We start from the raw sequence: 14,744 nt of genomic DNA, 5'->3' as shown, positions 1-14,744 counted from the left end.
AACCTTGGTTTAAGGTCTCATCTGGAAGATGGCCTACTACAATCACTGCATAAATCAGTGGGTTTCGATGGCATTTTTCCACAATTGTATATAAGGAAGAGAGGGATGTTGTTCATAATCCCTTAACTACGATATTTAAATCTCGCATAGAAAAGGAGCAGTACTTACAGTTTGGAGACTTCCAAATATGACACCAATTTAGAAAAGGGAGCTAAAAATGAACCAGGAAACTATTAAGTAATCAGTGGCTCTGCTCTTGCTGTTAAAGTACAGTAACGCTAACAAAAGCTAAACGTGAAGTGTTTTATGAGACGGCCAGCCTTAGAAACAGGAGGCCCTGTTTAAGTAACATGCTTGAATGTCTTTGAACAAGTATCAAGGACAGTTGATAACACTGAAGCATATACTCTAGCACAATATATTTAGACTTTTGGAAAGGTTTTGATAAGGTTCCTTCTCAAATTTAAACACATTAGGATTCAAAGGTATCCATGGGAATAGGTACATGGATAAGAAACAGGTTATCAAATAGACAATTTAAGAACATAATTGGTCATATTTAAGTAGTAGTCTTTAAGAAATCAGCTGTTTTAGGCTCATTGCTCTTTGTGATGTAAGTGACCAATTTAAATTCTGGTATAGCTAGCAGACTATCTAAAGAAATACAAAGACAGAGGGAGTGTCAGACAAAAATGAGAATTACAAAAAGACTGGGCAGACACTTATTAAATGAAATGTAGCATTGAGAAGTACAAGATATCCACATGAGAAGCAATAATTTATACTGTAACATAATGTGACTGCAGGATTCTGAGGTGTGTCCTTATGTTATGATTTTTAGGTTTAAGACAATGTGGAGAAACGATACAGATATCAAACTGAATGCTTGGGTATATAGCAAAAAGAGTAGAATATACATGGATGGAACTTGTACAAAAGCATTGCAACACATTAATTAGGAACTGGGGTAGAGCATTTTGTTCAATTTTAGCCACTGTAACCACAAAAAGGATATTGTGTTTTTGTGGTTTTGAATGCCACTATTATTTAATCTTATAAAGAGACCTCACCCTTGACGCAACAATGGCTGAAATTGCTGGATATTATAGTATCTTGCTAGATAACAGACCAATAGGAGTAGAAATTGGATAGCTGGGCTGCTTATTAGGCTGAACATTTCCAGAAAATTTGACTAGGTGATAAACAAATGACAGGCCGCAAGGAACAGTAAAGATGTATGAGAACAACTTACAGCCTACAGCCCCTCTTCACCACTGAACCTATTCTTGATGAATGGAATCCTATCAGGATCATGAACTCAGATTTTGGGAACATTTGTTAACGTGTTTTCTTATTAGTGCAAATAGGGTGGGAATAGCTTCAGAAGAGGATAGGTTAGTTCTTATTTGTTTGTTGGTTTCATAGGAAAACAGTTTTTGGAAATAAGTGAAATCTACCTATTCCTCTGTAACTTGCAGCATATTTGTTACAGTATTATACTTGCAATACTAATGTGTGCCTGAGCTATCCCTTGACATCCAGCCAAGTTTGAAATCAGGTCAGAGTCATATTGATAGGAGATAAGGAACAAGTAATAGGTTTATTCCATGCTGAAAAAAAAAAGAAAGAGAACACAACGTTTCGGCCATGGAGCCTTCTTCAGGTGTGAGAGAGACAGGGCAGTAGGCAAAGGTAAAGTAGCGGGAGAACAAAGGTTGGGAGGGAGGAGGAGTGAGAGGCGGGAGCAGGGGACAGAAAGAGAGGCCAATCAAGAGGTGTGAAGTCAGAATGGGTGCAGAAAGGTGTGAAATGAAACTTCCAATGAATGGAGAAAATTTAAAAGAACAGTAATCTGTCGTTAAGGGAGAATGTGTGATCCTAACTGCAGAATAATTTTAGTTTCGGTGGTCTTTCTGATGTATGAGTTTGGAAAACTGTCTTTGAGAACACAGACGGAGAGATTAGAGTGGTCGTGGCCGTCAGAGGTGAAATGAGAAACAATGGGCTTGGAGAGATCTTTAATCTTCACAGCCCTGACGTGTTCTCTGAAGCGGTCTCCGAGTCTCCTTCCTTTTTCTCCAATGTAGATGGCTGGGCATTTACTGCAAGAGATACAGTAAATAAGGTTGCTGGAGGTACAAGATGCTGTCTGGGTGATCCGGAATTGTCCTGAGGGGCCTTGAATGAGTGTGGTGGTGGCTGTGTACTTGCAGGTGATACAGCGAGCTCTGTTGCAAGGGGAAGTGCCTGGTGTGGATGGTTGTTGAGGGCAGTCAAGGGAGCTGTGAACAAGGAGGTTACGCAGATTAGGTGGTCAGCGATATGAGATGATAAGGCGATCAGAAAAGAGGGCCCCAATGGAGGGATCATCCTGTAGGATGGAAAAGTTCTGGTTAATGGTCCTGGGGATAGGAAGTGTGTTAGGGTGGTAAGGAAGCACCAAGGGAATGCGGTTGTTACGGCGGGAGTTCCTGATCGGGTTGATGGTCCGGGGGGTGTTTTTGGCTCGGGCAAGGGCCCTGTCAATCACACTGCTGGGGTATCCTCTGTTGATGAAAAATGAGTACATTTCGAGGGCTTGGTTCTCGAAGTCGATGTCGTCGCTGCATAGTCGTCGTAACCTAAGGAACTGTGAAAAGGGAAGAGTTTTTAGTGTGGTTGGGGTGAAATGAGCTGTACAGGAGGTAGCTGTGTGAATCCGTGGGTTTGTAATAAACTGAAGTGGACAGTCGGGGGTAGTTGATAGACAAGTGGATGTCTAGAAACGGAAGAGTGGTGGAAGATATGTTAACCGTATATTTGAGGGACGGGTGGAAGTTGGTGAAATGGTGCAGGAAGAACTCAAGCTGATCGTTGGAGCATGTGGCGGCACCGACGCAGTCATCAATATATCGTTTGTAGAGGTCAGGGACATAGCCAGTGTAGGAGGCGAAAAAGCGTTCTTCTACCCAGCCGACAAAAATGTTGGCATAGCTGGGTCCCATTCTAGTGTCCATGGCAACTCCACTGACCTGTTGGTAAAAAAGATTATTGAAAGAGAATGCGTTCAGTGTGAGGACCAATTCTGCAAGGCGTACCAGGGTGTGGGTGGGTGGATCAAGCACTGTGCGTTTGTCCAGCGTGTGCTTGAGGGCTGTAAGGCCGTCATTATGGGGAATGACGGTGTACGGAGATGTGATGTCCATGGTAAAAATGTGGCATTCGGTACCCTGAAATTGGAAATCATTGAAAAGTTGGTGCGCGTGGTTGGTGTCTTTGATGTATGAGGGAAGATCTTCAACCAGCGGTCTCATGAGGCTGTCGAGAAAGGCTGAGATGTAAGTAGTTTGACAGTTACATGCTGATACGATGGGGTGTCCGGTTTGTGGATTTTGGGGAGGAGGTAAAATTGAGATACCTGTGGATGTTCAATGATGAGCCGGTTCGCCTCCTGGGGGAGCTCGTTACTGCTGATAAGAAGGGGAAATGGTGGATACCACTTCCTTTTGGTAGTCAGTGGTAGGGTCCTGTTGGAGAGGGAGGTAGGCAGAAGTGTCAGTTAGTTGTCTAGAGGCTTCAAAGATATATAGATCCTTACGCCACACCACAACAGCACCTCCTTTGTCCGCTGGTTTGATGACGATATCATCCCTGTTGCGGAGAGACTGGAGCGCCTGATTTTCTCCTTGGGTGAGGTTAGACTTATGTTTACTGGGTATAGAGAGTGCCTTGGGAGCTTGATTAGTGCATTTGTTGATGAAATAATCAACTGGTGGAAAACGGCCAGAGGAGGGAGTCCAACAGCTCTGTTTGGGATTAATGTTGTTAATGACATTAATAACCAGGTAGTTATCAGCTGCCTGTGAAGAGGAATTGTCAGCAAAATGTGCTCTGAGACGGATCCTGCGGTAAAAGCGGTTAAGGTCAACATTGGTCTGGGGGATGTCCAGCTTCCTGGGAACTGGTACAAAACTGAGCCCTTTGCTGAGGAGGGATCGCTCATCCTGTGAAAGGGAAAGGTCAGAAGGTATGGTGACAACAAGGTTAGGGTTGGTGAGGGTGTCCGGGGTGTTGATGGTTTTCTTTTGTAGAAGATGACTGAGTTTTTTGTCTTTCTCTGTAGTGAGAAACTGGTAGAGTTTAGAGTTGAGAGATCTCAAGAGCATTAGATAAGAAGCATAGCTCTCTTCAGTGTTTGAATAGCATCTGCAAGGAAATGAAGTGTTTAATTTTTAAAATGTTATGAGTTATGTACATATGTTTTCTTACCTGTCCAGCCAGTAATTGAGTTTGCATTTAAGTCCACCATAATAAGCAATAAGCTGAAAACATACCAATGCTGAATTATATATCATCCACAAAGTTATGATATATGAAATTAGGCTTTCTGGCTTTAAATTGTAAAAAAATAAAAAGAGCTTCACAGCAAGGTGAAAATAATTGCTTGACAAGAAAAATAACTTGTCTTGTCCAGAAGTATTCCACACTAATAAGTGGTGGACTTCTTCCTCTGCAAACTTAATTTTAAAAAATCAATACAGACAAGTACAACTGCCTTCCCGAAGTTGGCCATCCTGATGATTTTATGATATATCACCTCCAAATGCGCAGGCTGAAAAGTTGCAGAGGTTGCAATAGAAATTGCCAAGCTAGGCGAGAACCAATTGTATGAATTACATCAGATTTCCTTAGATAATAAAAACCAATGACTTATTTTCTGTAGGTTTGTTGAAGCCTCTGTAGGAGGATGATTCACTGCACTCCCAAATCTTTTGGGTAAAACAGTAAGCCTTGTTCCCTCCTTAACTAAGTAAACTTTTAATTCGTTACCAAATCAGCTGTAGCTTTACTTTTTTATCTAATTTTATCAATTATCTAATTGTTTTAAAATATTTTTTCAATATCCTATAGTTCCATGGTTAATGTATTTTACTACTACTTTTAATTGTTTTGATTTGGTTTTGCTCGGTGTAATGTACTTACAGTATAATAACATAAGATTAGATCACTTTATTGCCCATATACAATTTCTTGCATTAGGAATTTGTTTTTTTTGCATACCCTAGCTTGCTCTCCATGAGACACACAGGCACACAGACAGGAAGAGAGAAGCTTGGGGTCAGAGCGCAGGGTCAGCCATTGTACAGCACCCCTGGAGCAGCTGGGGTTAAGGGCCTTGCTCAGGGGCCTCAACGGAGTAGGATTCCTCTGCTGGCCTCGGGATTTCAATCGGCAACCTTCCAGCCACAGGTGCAGATCCTTAGCCACACTGCCACCACTCCGCCCCATTATAATGATTTTAAGAAATGTTTGCGGCAAGACACTGTATCCAATCCGTATCTCATTTTGTTCTTTCCCCCTGCAGACAGTCCCAGATATAGGTCGAGGTTTGGGAACTGAAAATAAATGTAATAACGGAGGGTTCAGGACTAAAGGGGAGCTTCAGTCCCATTTCTCAGATTAGTTATTACATTTTGGTAACCAAATAAATTAATTGACACATATCACAAAATTTGACAAATTTTGTGTCAAATAAAAATCGTGAAATATTTGACAGTACTGTATGGTTGCTATATTGCAAACTCCTGGTTTCTCCACAAACAAAAGGGAGATTTGTGTGAATTGTGACGTGAAAGCGGCCCTACCTGCTCGCTAGGCACTGTAAGCAAATGAGAAACATGGGCTCCTAACAACGTTGATTTTTATGAGTGCGTTTTTGTGGATTATAAGGTTGCTCTTTTTATGCAATACCTGAAAGGGTGTCTCAAAAAAATTGTCTCCCTGTGTGTGTCGGTTTCATGAAAATATTTCAAATTAATAAGCCGTAGTAGCAGAATTCGCTTGCACTAAAGCAGTCATTCTCAAACTGTAGTACACCAGATGACCCTGGAAATGTGTTTTGTGCCCTGAAAAATTTGGCATTAAAAATTTGAATAATCAAAAATTGTTCTATTGATTGGATTAGTGACTTATTGCATGGTGGCAAGAACTTCAATGTTGCAGAATAAGGATTAATATTTATATTTATATTTATGTCATGTGCCACTGAGATGCTTTTACCTGTAAAAAGGTACTAAATGATGTGCTTCGGCTGAGTGTAAAACCCTGATTGGTACCCAGGGAAGAAGGAGAGATGCTCAGTTTTGTAAGGAGTTGGTGCATAAGGCTTTAGAAAGTTAATTGTAAAATATTTCCCTGAATGTGCAGGGTAACGGGGAGCCATTGAAGATGTCCTATGACATTGCTGTTTCTGTTCTACTGTTTTAAATACCTAGTGTTATTAATTTGGTTCTTAACGGATACAGTAAAGGCCTCATTAATGTCCTTGTGCAGTAAGGACTGTATTTTATGTATAGGCTTATTTCTGTATAAGCCTCATCATGTTGTATCTTACTTGCAAATGAGGCCCCATCGCCTTTATCTCGTCAATCCTCATATTACACAGTATGGTAGCTAGCAGCCATATCATCATAACATTAGGAGGTGAGCCTGGTCAGTACCTGGATGGGAGACCTTCTGGGAAAATCTAAAGTTGCTGCTGGAAGAGGTGTTAGTGGGGCCAGCAGGGGGCACTCACCCTGTGGTCTGTGAGGGTCCTAATGTCCCAGGATAGTGACGGGGACGCTATACTGTAAAAAGGCGCCATCCTTGGGGTGAGACGTAAAACCAAGGTCCTGACTCTCTGTAGTCATTAAAAATCCCAGGGCGTTTTTCAAAAAGAGTAGGCACACTGGCTCAAGTCACATCATCCAAGTGGGGGCTACACATTGGTAATGGTGGAGGGGAGTCCCCATTTCCTGTAATGCGCTGTGAGTGGAGTGTCCAGAAAAGTGCTATATACTGTAAATGTAAGGAACTTATTATTGTTATTACATGTTTTTAAATGTCAACATACTGCAATATGTGGATTAGATGTGTGTAAGTCATGATAAGTATGCATTTTTGTTTGCCCTTTATTGCACATGTACAGCTTCAGAACTCTAAGGAATTGAATATACTTTTTTTCAAGTTTTCAGGCCATCCATATACATGTAATACACTAGCTGCCATAATTCTGTTTTTAATCGCGATATTATGTATGATAATTGTTGTCTTACACGAAAGCTTAAGGGAAGCAGTCTCGCATGCAAAGATGACAAAAGGGGTACAACTTAGTTTATTAACATGGGAATGGTTCCAAACCTGGTGTCATGTTCCTGTGATGAAATAAAAAGTAGTCGTCAACTGTCAATTATTTTTTTAGATTCTTCTGGTGATGAAAGACTGTTGGTGGAAACACCCCTGTCAGCATGATTTAAGAGATACTGTATGTGCACATACACACTTGTCTTTTACACTTGATACACTGTGTTTATATAGGAATTTGATAGTAATGAAGAAGGTTGTAATGTTTTAATTCCTGCTACTGCAAGTACAACACTTTGAGTTATTTTGCATTAGCCCAGCCTGGCTTAAGCTTGTTTGTTTGCAAGCATGCTGTTATGCTGCTTGCATATTACTTCAGTGTTCCTTGTCTCCTAACATGCATTTCAAAGCTCATCCTTTTTTCTTTACTCTTAAAAAGTATAATAGTCATGCTGAAAACTCAGCCTTTGAGCTATTACTGTAATTTGAGCTCTATTTTTAGGTACAGAAGAATCTAGTTATTCTTCATTTGAAAATTTGGGCCCAAAATACTTTAAGACCCTTCAAAATGTTACTGTGGGATGGAAACATGATGTTGCATCATTCCTTTTCTGTGTTGAGTCTACCTTTCACAAATCTCAACTTTTAGACTAATCAAATCCGACGTTTGTGGAGTCTGTCAGTCACTTATGTTTCAGTGGGTATGCGGTCTTGAAATGTAAATGTTATACTATTTTAAGGGTTTCAAGAGAGCTTCTTTGTGGAAGCCATACTGTATGGTTAATCGTCTTTCAGTCTGAAATAAATTGTGGTTGTGATTCCATGTGTTTCTTCCAGTCATAGGAATATATTAACATCAGAAAAGTTGCAAAAACAGGAGGCAGCCATTCAGCCATTCCTAAAAGACTCAAGGATATCGGTTTCAACAGTATGGCTAGTTGCTTATTCCACTTTTCCCACAACCCTTTGTGTAAAACAAAGAAAACCTCCTGTTTTTCTATTTCAAATGTACTTCAAAATCGCTTCCACTTGTGTTTCCCTGCTGATTGTAAAAAAAAAAAAGTCCATAGGAGTGACTACTTCAACTCCTTTGAGGACTTTGAAGAATTAAATTGGGTCTCCTCATAGTTTCTCTGTTCAAGACTAAAAAAGGTTCTGGTCTTTTATCCTGTTAGTGTACAAGTGCCCAAGAATGTATCTACTTGCTGTTCTCAGGGCATATTCTACATCGGCAGAATCTTTTTGTAATGTTGTACACAATATTCTTGAAGAGGCTTTTATAGTGCATTATATAATTTTACCATAACATCCCTTGGTCTCATGCATTTAATATTTTAAAACTGCTGTACCTGCAGTATCTCTTAAGGTTATGGGTTATAGCATAGATATGCTTTTCTTTTGCTGATTTACTTTCATAAACATGTTTCAGGGCACTCCAGGCACCTTCAGGGGTCACTTGTAATTTGTTTTCCACAATTATTCTTGTGCTGCAGCTTTTTCTTAGAAATTAACAATCATGTGCGCCTCGGTAGTAAATAGAACCATGTGTGTCTTGGGAAAATGGGTCTCATCTGTAAATCCGTGTTGTGATTTTTCTTCAATTTGTTTTGTTTGTTTTTGAGCAAATGTTAGTGCTTGGAATGTGGAAATCTTTACTATGTGAAGTGTTTATTAAAAAGTTTGGAAAAGCCTATTGTTTTATTGATTGTACTGAGATAATTTACGTTTTTCGCTGCTGTTTGCTGTTCCTACTGTTTGGCTTTTCCAAACTTTTGAATAATGCTGCAATTTCTTCAGTGAAAGGGAAGTTATGGAGTGTGATGTCTATTAAGATGCTGTACTGTTTTTGAAAGCCTTTCCATACAGATTGCTAGCTTTCCCCTGATTAGACCTAACTGTTCTGCCGTAATACAATGTCAGTAAGGCTAAGTGGAAATTAAAGCATAATGACACTTTTTAAAGACATAATAATATAGAATGACTACCTCTGAATTTTAGAACCTACAAAAAGTGTCAAAAACGCAGAAAAAAACTATTGACATTTGCAGTCGTTCTCAAAATACAATTTGCAAAAATCTGTTAATCTGATATTCATATTGATATAATAATTTCCCATGTATTTCACTTTTTATCAGAATAAAAAGTAATAACATTTTTTTGACAGGTGTCAGATTTGGTCATCATCTTGAATCACAGAAGAGCAATTGAAGCTTTTGGGAAAGGGGGTAACCTCACACTAGGAGGGAATTGTACAGTGGCAGTTGGACCCCTGGGGAGGTAAGAATATTTCTTCTTAATTCTAGCTATCCTTCGTGGAAGGCAGACAAAGTTAAGTAGATTTAAGTATCAGTGCTTAAATGGGTTTTATGTATTTGTTATTTTTAATTTAGCATTAAACTACAGAGCTGATTTCAATAGAACAGTTCCCCTTTCTAATGTGTTTTGGATAATATACTGAAGAACATGTGGTTTTATTTTAAGCCTGAGCAAACAGTCAGTTCTTTGACTCATGGTTTTGATAAATAATTTCTTATACAGTAGCTTAGGCTTTAAATCTATTGAAATGATGCTGAAAATGTAAATCGGTGCGAATACCTATGATATATTGCTATTCAATGCAATAGTGCCATTTGTAGCACATTGCTTTAACCAATTTGGTAAGAGTATAGCTCTTGTAAGATCATTATTGTAAAAAAATGTTCATACTGTTGCTGCATATGAATTCTGGAAACATCTGTTCCTCTTTTGTTTTGAAGTTAGATCAAAGAATGCAAAATAATGCATTTTAAGTGTGTCAGAAACTCTAAAAAAAGAAAGAAAACAAAGGTAATGTTTCACTTACAAATTCCATATTTTTTTAAATATATAGGCTCAACACCATGAAAGTCTTTTATAATGATCCAATGGAATAAAACATGCCAGAAATGAGAATAAATGAATAAATAAATGAGAACAACAGTATGAGTGCCAAAGTTCTTTGCAAAACTATCGAGACAAAAAACAGTCACAAATAAAGAAAAAGGATTTTTAGTCTGTGGTTTCTTCTTTCTCTGCATCCTTTGCTGAGGTTAACGTAAGAAATCTTAAAAGCAACAGAAGACCATCTTATTTATTTGCTATTAAGGTAGCATATTGGTCCAAAGGGCACATTAAAAAGAGCATGAGTTGGCTTTGAAATTACAAAACAAAAACAGCCCATAAAATAAGCAAATAATTTATTCAGAAGTAGAACATGAAAGTTAAAAGTGCTAAATGTATTTAAAAGAATCTTGAAAGGAGTAAAAAAATGTTTTTTATTGTGGAACAGTGTCTTGAACAGAATCTTATCTTCAAGCCATCAGGCAAAGTCATACAAAGTCAGTTCTCTGCACTCCTGTTAAAATGACCAGTTTGCCTTTAATTAAATGCTGAGATACCCAGGCAGTGCTATGAAGCTGAAACACTTTTCAGGAGAGTTTAATTTTCACATCTTCTTATCCAGCACAGAAAATAGAGGACTTTGCAACATGATGGTGTTAGGTGATCTTTTGTGAAGTTGACTCAACTGTGTACATGATGACATTCTTTCCCTGATTAAAAAATGCTGTTGGTGTGACATTAGAACCACTAGGGCTCAGTAGCCATGATTTATCAAAAGTGTATAACATTGTTTGTAGTGCTGAAGAACCTTTGCTTCTGGCTATAAACTTTACATTAAAGTAACCATCTACTGTCTCCTCTCATTGTGTATATATTTTGCATGTGTATATGTTTTTGTTTTGTAAAGCACTGAGAAGTCCCCTTTTAAAATGAAGTTCATTATTATTATCTTCTGCTAAATGTCTTTAAATCACATTTAACTTAGAAAACCCTCAAGTATGTAAGATTAGAAAAAAAATGAAACATGGCTTTTTAAAATGTATTTAATACTTGGTGTTTTTGACTGAGCAAGAGCAGAATCCCAAAAGTGTTATTTCTGGTGTAATCAGACGTTCCTTATGAGATCTGTATTTTTTTTTAATGGAGGTCTCAAACTGGGACTGGAGCTTGGATTTTCACCTACCTGGTGTCATGGTGTCCTCCTACCTCCTAGGCTGTTCTTAAACTTCCACCTCAATGAGCCAAAAGGCTTCCCCACATCTGTGGACTCCTTGATGTCCTGTCGAATAGAGGAATATAAAGTACAGTACCAAAGTCCAAAGGAGAATGACTTCCTAACTTAACATGCATGCATGTATGTTACAGAAATGTTGAAGCAGATGTTGCCTTAAGAAGTACTGCAGCTGTGTACACATACTGCAAGTCACGAGGGTTATTTGCTGGCATTTCCCTGGAAGGATCCTATCTAATTGAAAGGAGAGAAACCAACAGGAAGTAGGTGATCTCCAACAGTTGTCATAAAGGAATTACTGTGTAATGAACAGTGTTGTAGTATTGTCCATCAGTTTTCTGAAGTAATGTTCGTTGAACAAAAGCTTTTTATATTGAACAAAGGCTTTTAATGTTTGAGAGGCTGCAATATGAGCCACATTTTCACATTGTTCCGTTTCTTGAAAATGATTATAGCTTTAACACAGAAGTGAAGCTCATTGGAAAAATACTTCTGTTATCAGGTCATCATCATTACTGACATATCTTCTATATTACATTGCAACCAGAAATTTACAGGGACCTAATTTTTAAACCTATGTTATTAGATTATATTTCTAATTGTATTTTTCTGATAGATTTTATGCTCAAGATATCCGTGCCTTTAACATTTTGAATGGTGATGTGGAGCCACCCCCAGCTGCAAGTAATCTTTATGAAATTCTTGAGGTCTACACTGAGAAGTATACAACTGATTGGCAACGTAAGAACTTGAGGGCAGCCTCACGTAAGGTTTGTACAACACATTCATGCATTCATTGTGTGTGGTGTGAACATTGCTACAAGATTTCTTATCATGCTTTGAAATCAAGGGAATTCATGATACGTAATTGTGTATTACTTTACGAGATTACTTTGCAGACTCACTGAAATTCATGTACTTCAAATAAATGTTGTTGGCTGCTTTGAAGATGCACTGTAATAAGTATAAACAAGGTTCGGATCCACACTGGGGAGTATTTTAGTACCAGGCAGTAACACTACCTTAGAGACCACCTCAGACATTCACTTCAAAGGAAGGGTAATTCTAGATTGTAGATTGCTTCATATGCAGTGGTTTGCCTAATGCATGGATGGTGGGAAAACCCAGCTGACCCTTTTTTGTTCTGTCTCCAGTGACTCAAAATGTGCATTTTGCAGTTGAGAATACACGGAACAACCAAGGATTATTAGAAGGTCCTATGTTTAACACAATTCCTGGGCATTAAAGCATGCTCACATAATGAGTGTAAACCCATCTGTTCTCCACCCAGTACTGAAAACATGCAAAAGATATTAGGAAACAAAGGCATGCACATTATGCCAAGAAGTTAACTTCCTTTTGGATATGGATAGCATATTTACGAGGTGGTAATTGTATAATAAAGTTCAGCTGCAGCATTGTGCCACTAAACTGTTAGGAATGGTTGCCAAACAAATGTAAGTGTTTGCTTAAACCTGATTAAACAAAATGCAATGCGTCAGAGCTGGTGCTTTCAGCTGCTCAACATGCATCTTCTGACATGGATAAATAATTGCACAGTTAGATTTTGGGACAATTTATCTGAAACAATATTATTCACTGATTTTGTTTTCTCCATTGAAGTGTGTTTGTTAGTGAGGGCTTTAAGTCAGTTGGATTCCTTTCTTGAGATGTGATGACCGTGTGTTCTTTCAGACTTAGTCATGATGTAAGTAAAGAAATTAGAAAAAAACAAACGAACACAGTATAGTAGTACTATCCTACCCTTTTCTGGACTGCTATTTCTAAATCCCATATAGCTGCCAGATTTTAACTGCTTTGAGCGTCATCCCACCCCAATCAGAACTGACTCTTTCCCCATTGAAGTCTGTGGGATTTGAGTTATATAATCAGATATGGAGGAGCTACATGATCACATGTATATAATATCTTCTTAAAAGCTGTAGAACAGACAACTAATAGCATAAGATCAGCATAACTTCACAGAACTGTCTAATACCAGGAAAGAAAAGCTATAGAAGAATTACAAATGTCAAGGCTTCATAGACGCAAAGAAGCTAACTTTTCCAAATACCTGCACATTATTTAATCTACGGACATCTAGAGCAAGTGGGTTCAGCTCTTTAGAGCTGTAAAATACGATAGATTGTATTAATAAACCTCATTAGATGTTATTTCAGTTTCTTCCCAGAATGTTAACCCATATAAGAACGCACATTCAGGAAGCTGCAGACACAGCTATTGCTTAATAGCTAAGTAGTTGTCAAGTTCTTGCTAAACAGGGACCCTGAAAGGGGGCAGAGAAAGAGTGTATGGTAGAGTGTCAGTAGCTCGAAGGTAATGGACAAAATGATAATGGTGACTGTCTAAAGTTCACAACTCAAGAATGAATGTTCCGTAAGAGTTATTGCAAAAAGGCAACATTTTGACTAGTGAAGTCCAAAGAGGTATAAGGTCAATATTTTCATAGCTTGCACCTTCATCCACGTCCAGTATAGCATAATTTCTCACCATTAATGAGGAAAAGATATTTTTTAAAAGCTAAGAATTGTTCACAGGAAACAGCCATAATGTACGGTAACTCTCTAGATTGTTCTAATTACTAAAAGGGAAGAGTTTCATATACAAATAAAATAGTTGCAGCTTTTCATCTCTATTAATGGATGGGGCTTGGGAAGAAAACTGGGGAATTGATTGTTTGAATGTACCTATTGCAAAATCTGCAGGGAGGTAGGTTTTATGGTGTGGAATTTACTTTAAAACATGGTAATGATGCCAGTCTAAATCTGTCCTCATGAATTTTGGTCTGTGGAGGTTAATGCAGTCAACTAAATTATTCAGGCGTCCCTATATCGTTTGTATAAAAAGGAGAAGCATATGATGGCACTGAATATGATTTAGTGTGCAAAGTTGAAGTATACTGTTATTTAGAAGAAATACACAGGAATTATAGTGAAAGAACACCAGATAACTGCTTAGTTGTTTAGAATTGCAATTGTGTGAAGCAACTAAAAACTCACTTGTGGCCGTCTCATTTCAGGTGAATAATCCCCCAGAAAGACCTCTATCAAGACCACAGTCACAGAGATCATCAGTGAATCAGAGACCACAAGGTAATACTCAGTAAATAAACATTAACAGCAACTGCAATTGCACTGTTTGAACAAGTGTTTCCTTAGAAAATAATGTATGTAGATATTATATAGATAACTGTGTAAATTGTGCTTCTGGGTTGCTGTGGAGAAGGCTGGCTTCCTTTAACCTAAGAAAAAAGGTGTTTCAGGTTTAGTGCTGGTGTGGAGATGCATGTATTTGTAGGAAGAATGCAAATTTCAAGAACACTGAAATATGAAATATGAAGTCCTAACTGTACTCCTTTCATCATTCTGTAGGCAAATCTACCTGCTGACTCTGAAAACATAACCCTGACAAATACCATGTTTCTTTCAGATAATACAGTAGTTTACCTGTCACGTAATTTTATGTTTTTGTTGATTTCCTTTTCTCTGAAATCTTGAGTTCTCTAAACTTCCAACAAATGATCACTCCG

The 14,744-nt window shown here is 38.3% G+C and overlaps 1 protein-coding gene across 1 annotated transcript in view; it reads left to right on the top strand.

Annotated features, from left to right (window-relative positions):
- sh3yl1 (SH3 and SYLF domain containing 1) overlaps nt 1–14,744 on the top strand; it is a 57,421-nt gene that overhangs the window by 28,383 nt on the left and 14,294 nt on the right. The window contains exons 5-8 of the mRNA XM_015358232.2: nt 9,269–9,381; nt 11,329–11,457; nt 11,811–11,964; nt 14,235–14,307. Coding sequence (XP_015213718.2) covers nt 9,269–9,381; nt 11,329–11,457; nt 11,811–11,964; nt 14,235–14,307 — 469 coding nt within the window. The remainder of the gene's footprint in view (nt 1–9,268; nt 9,382–11,328; nt 11,458–11,810; nt 11,965–14,234; nt 14,308–14,744) is intronic.

Source organism: Lepisosteus oculatus, chromosome 2, assembly GCF_040954835.1.
Source record: "Lepisosteus oculatus isolate fLepOcu1 chromosome 2, fLepOcu1.hap2, whole genome shotgun sequence".
Lineage (NCBI taxonomy): Eukaryota > Metazoa > Chordata > Actinopteri > Semionotiformes > Lepisosteidae > Lepisosteus > Lepisosteus oculatus.
Note: the sequence above shows the minus strand (reverse complement) of the source record. Positions and strands in the feature narration are given on the sequence as shown.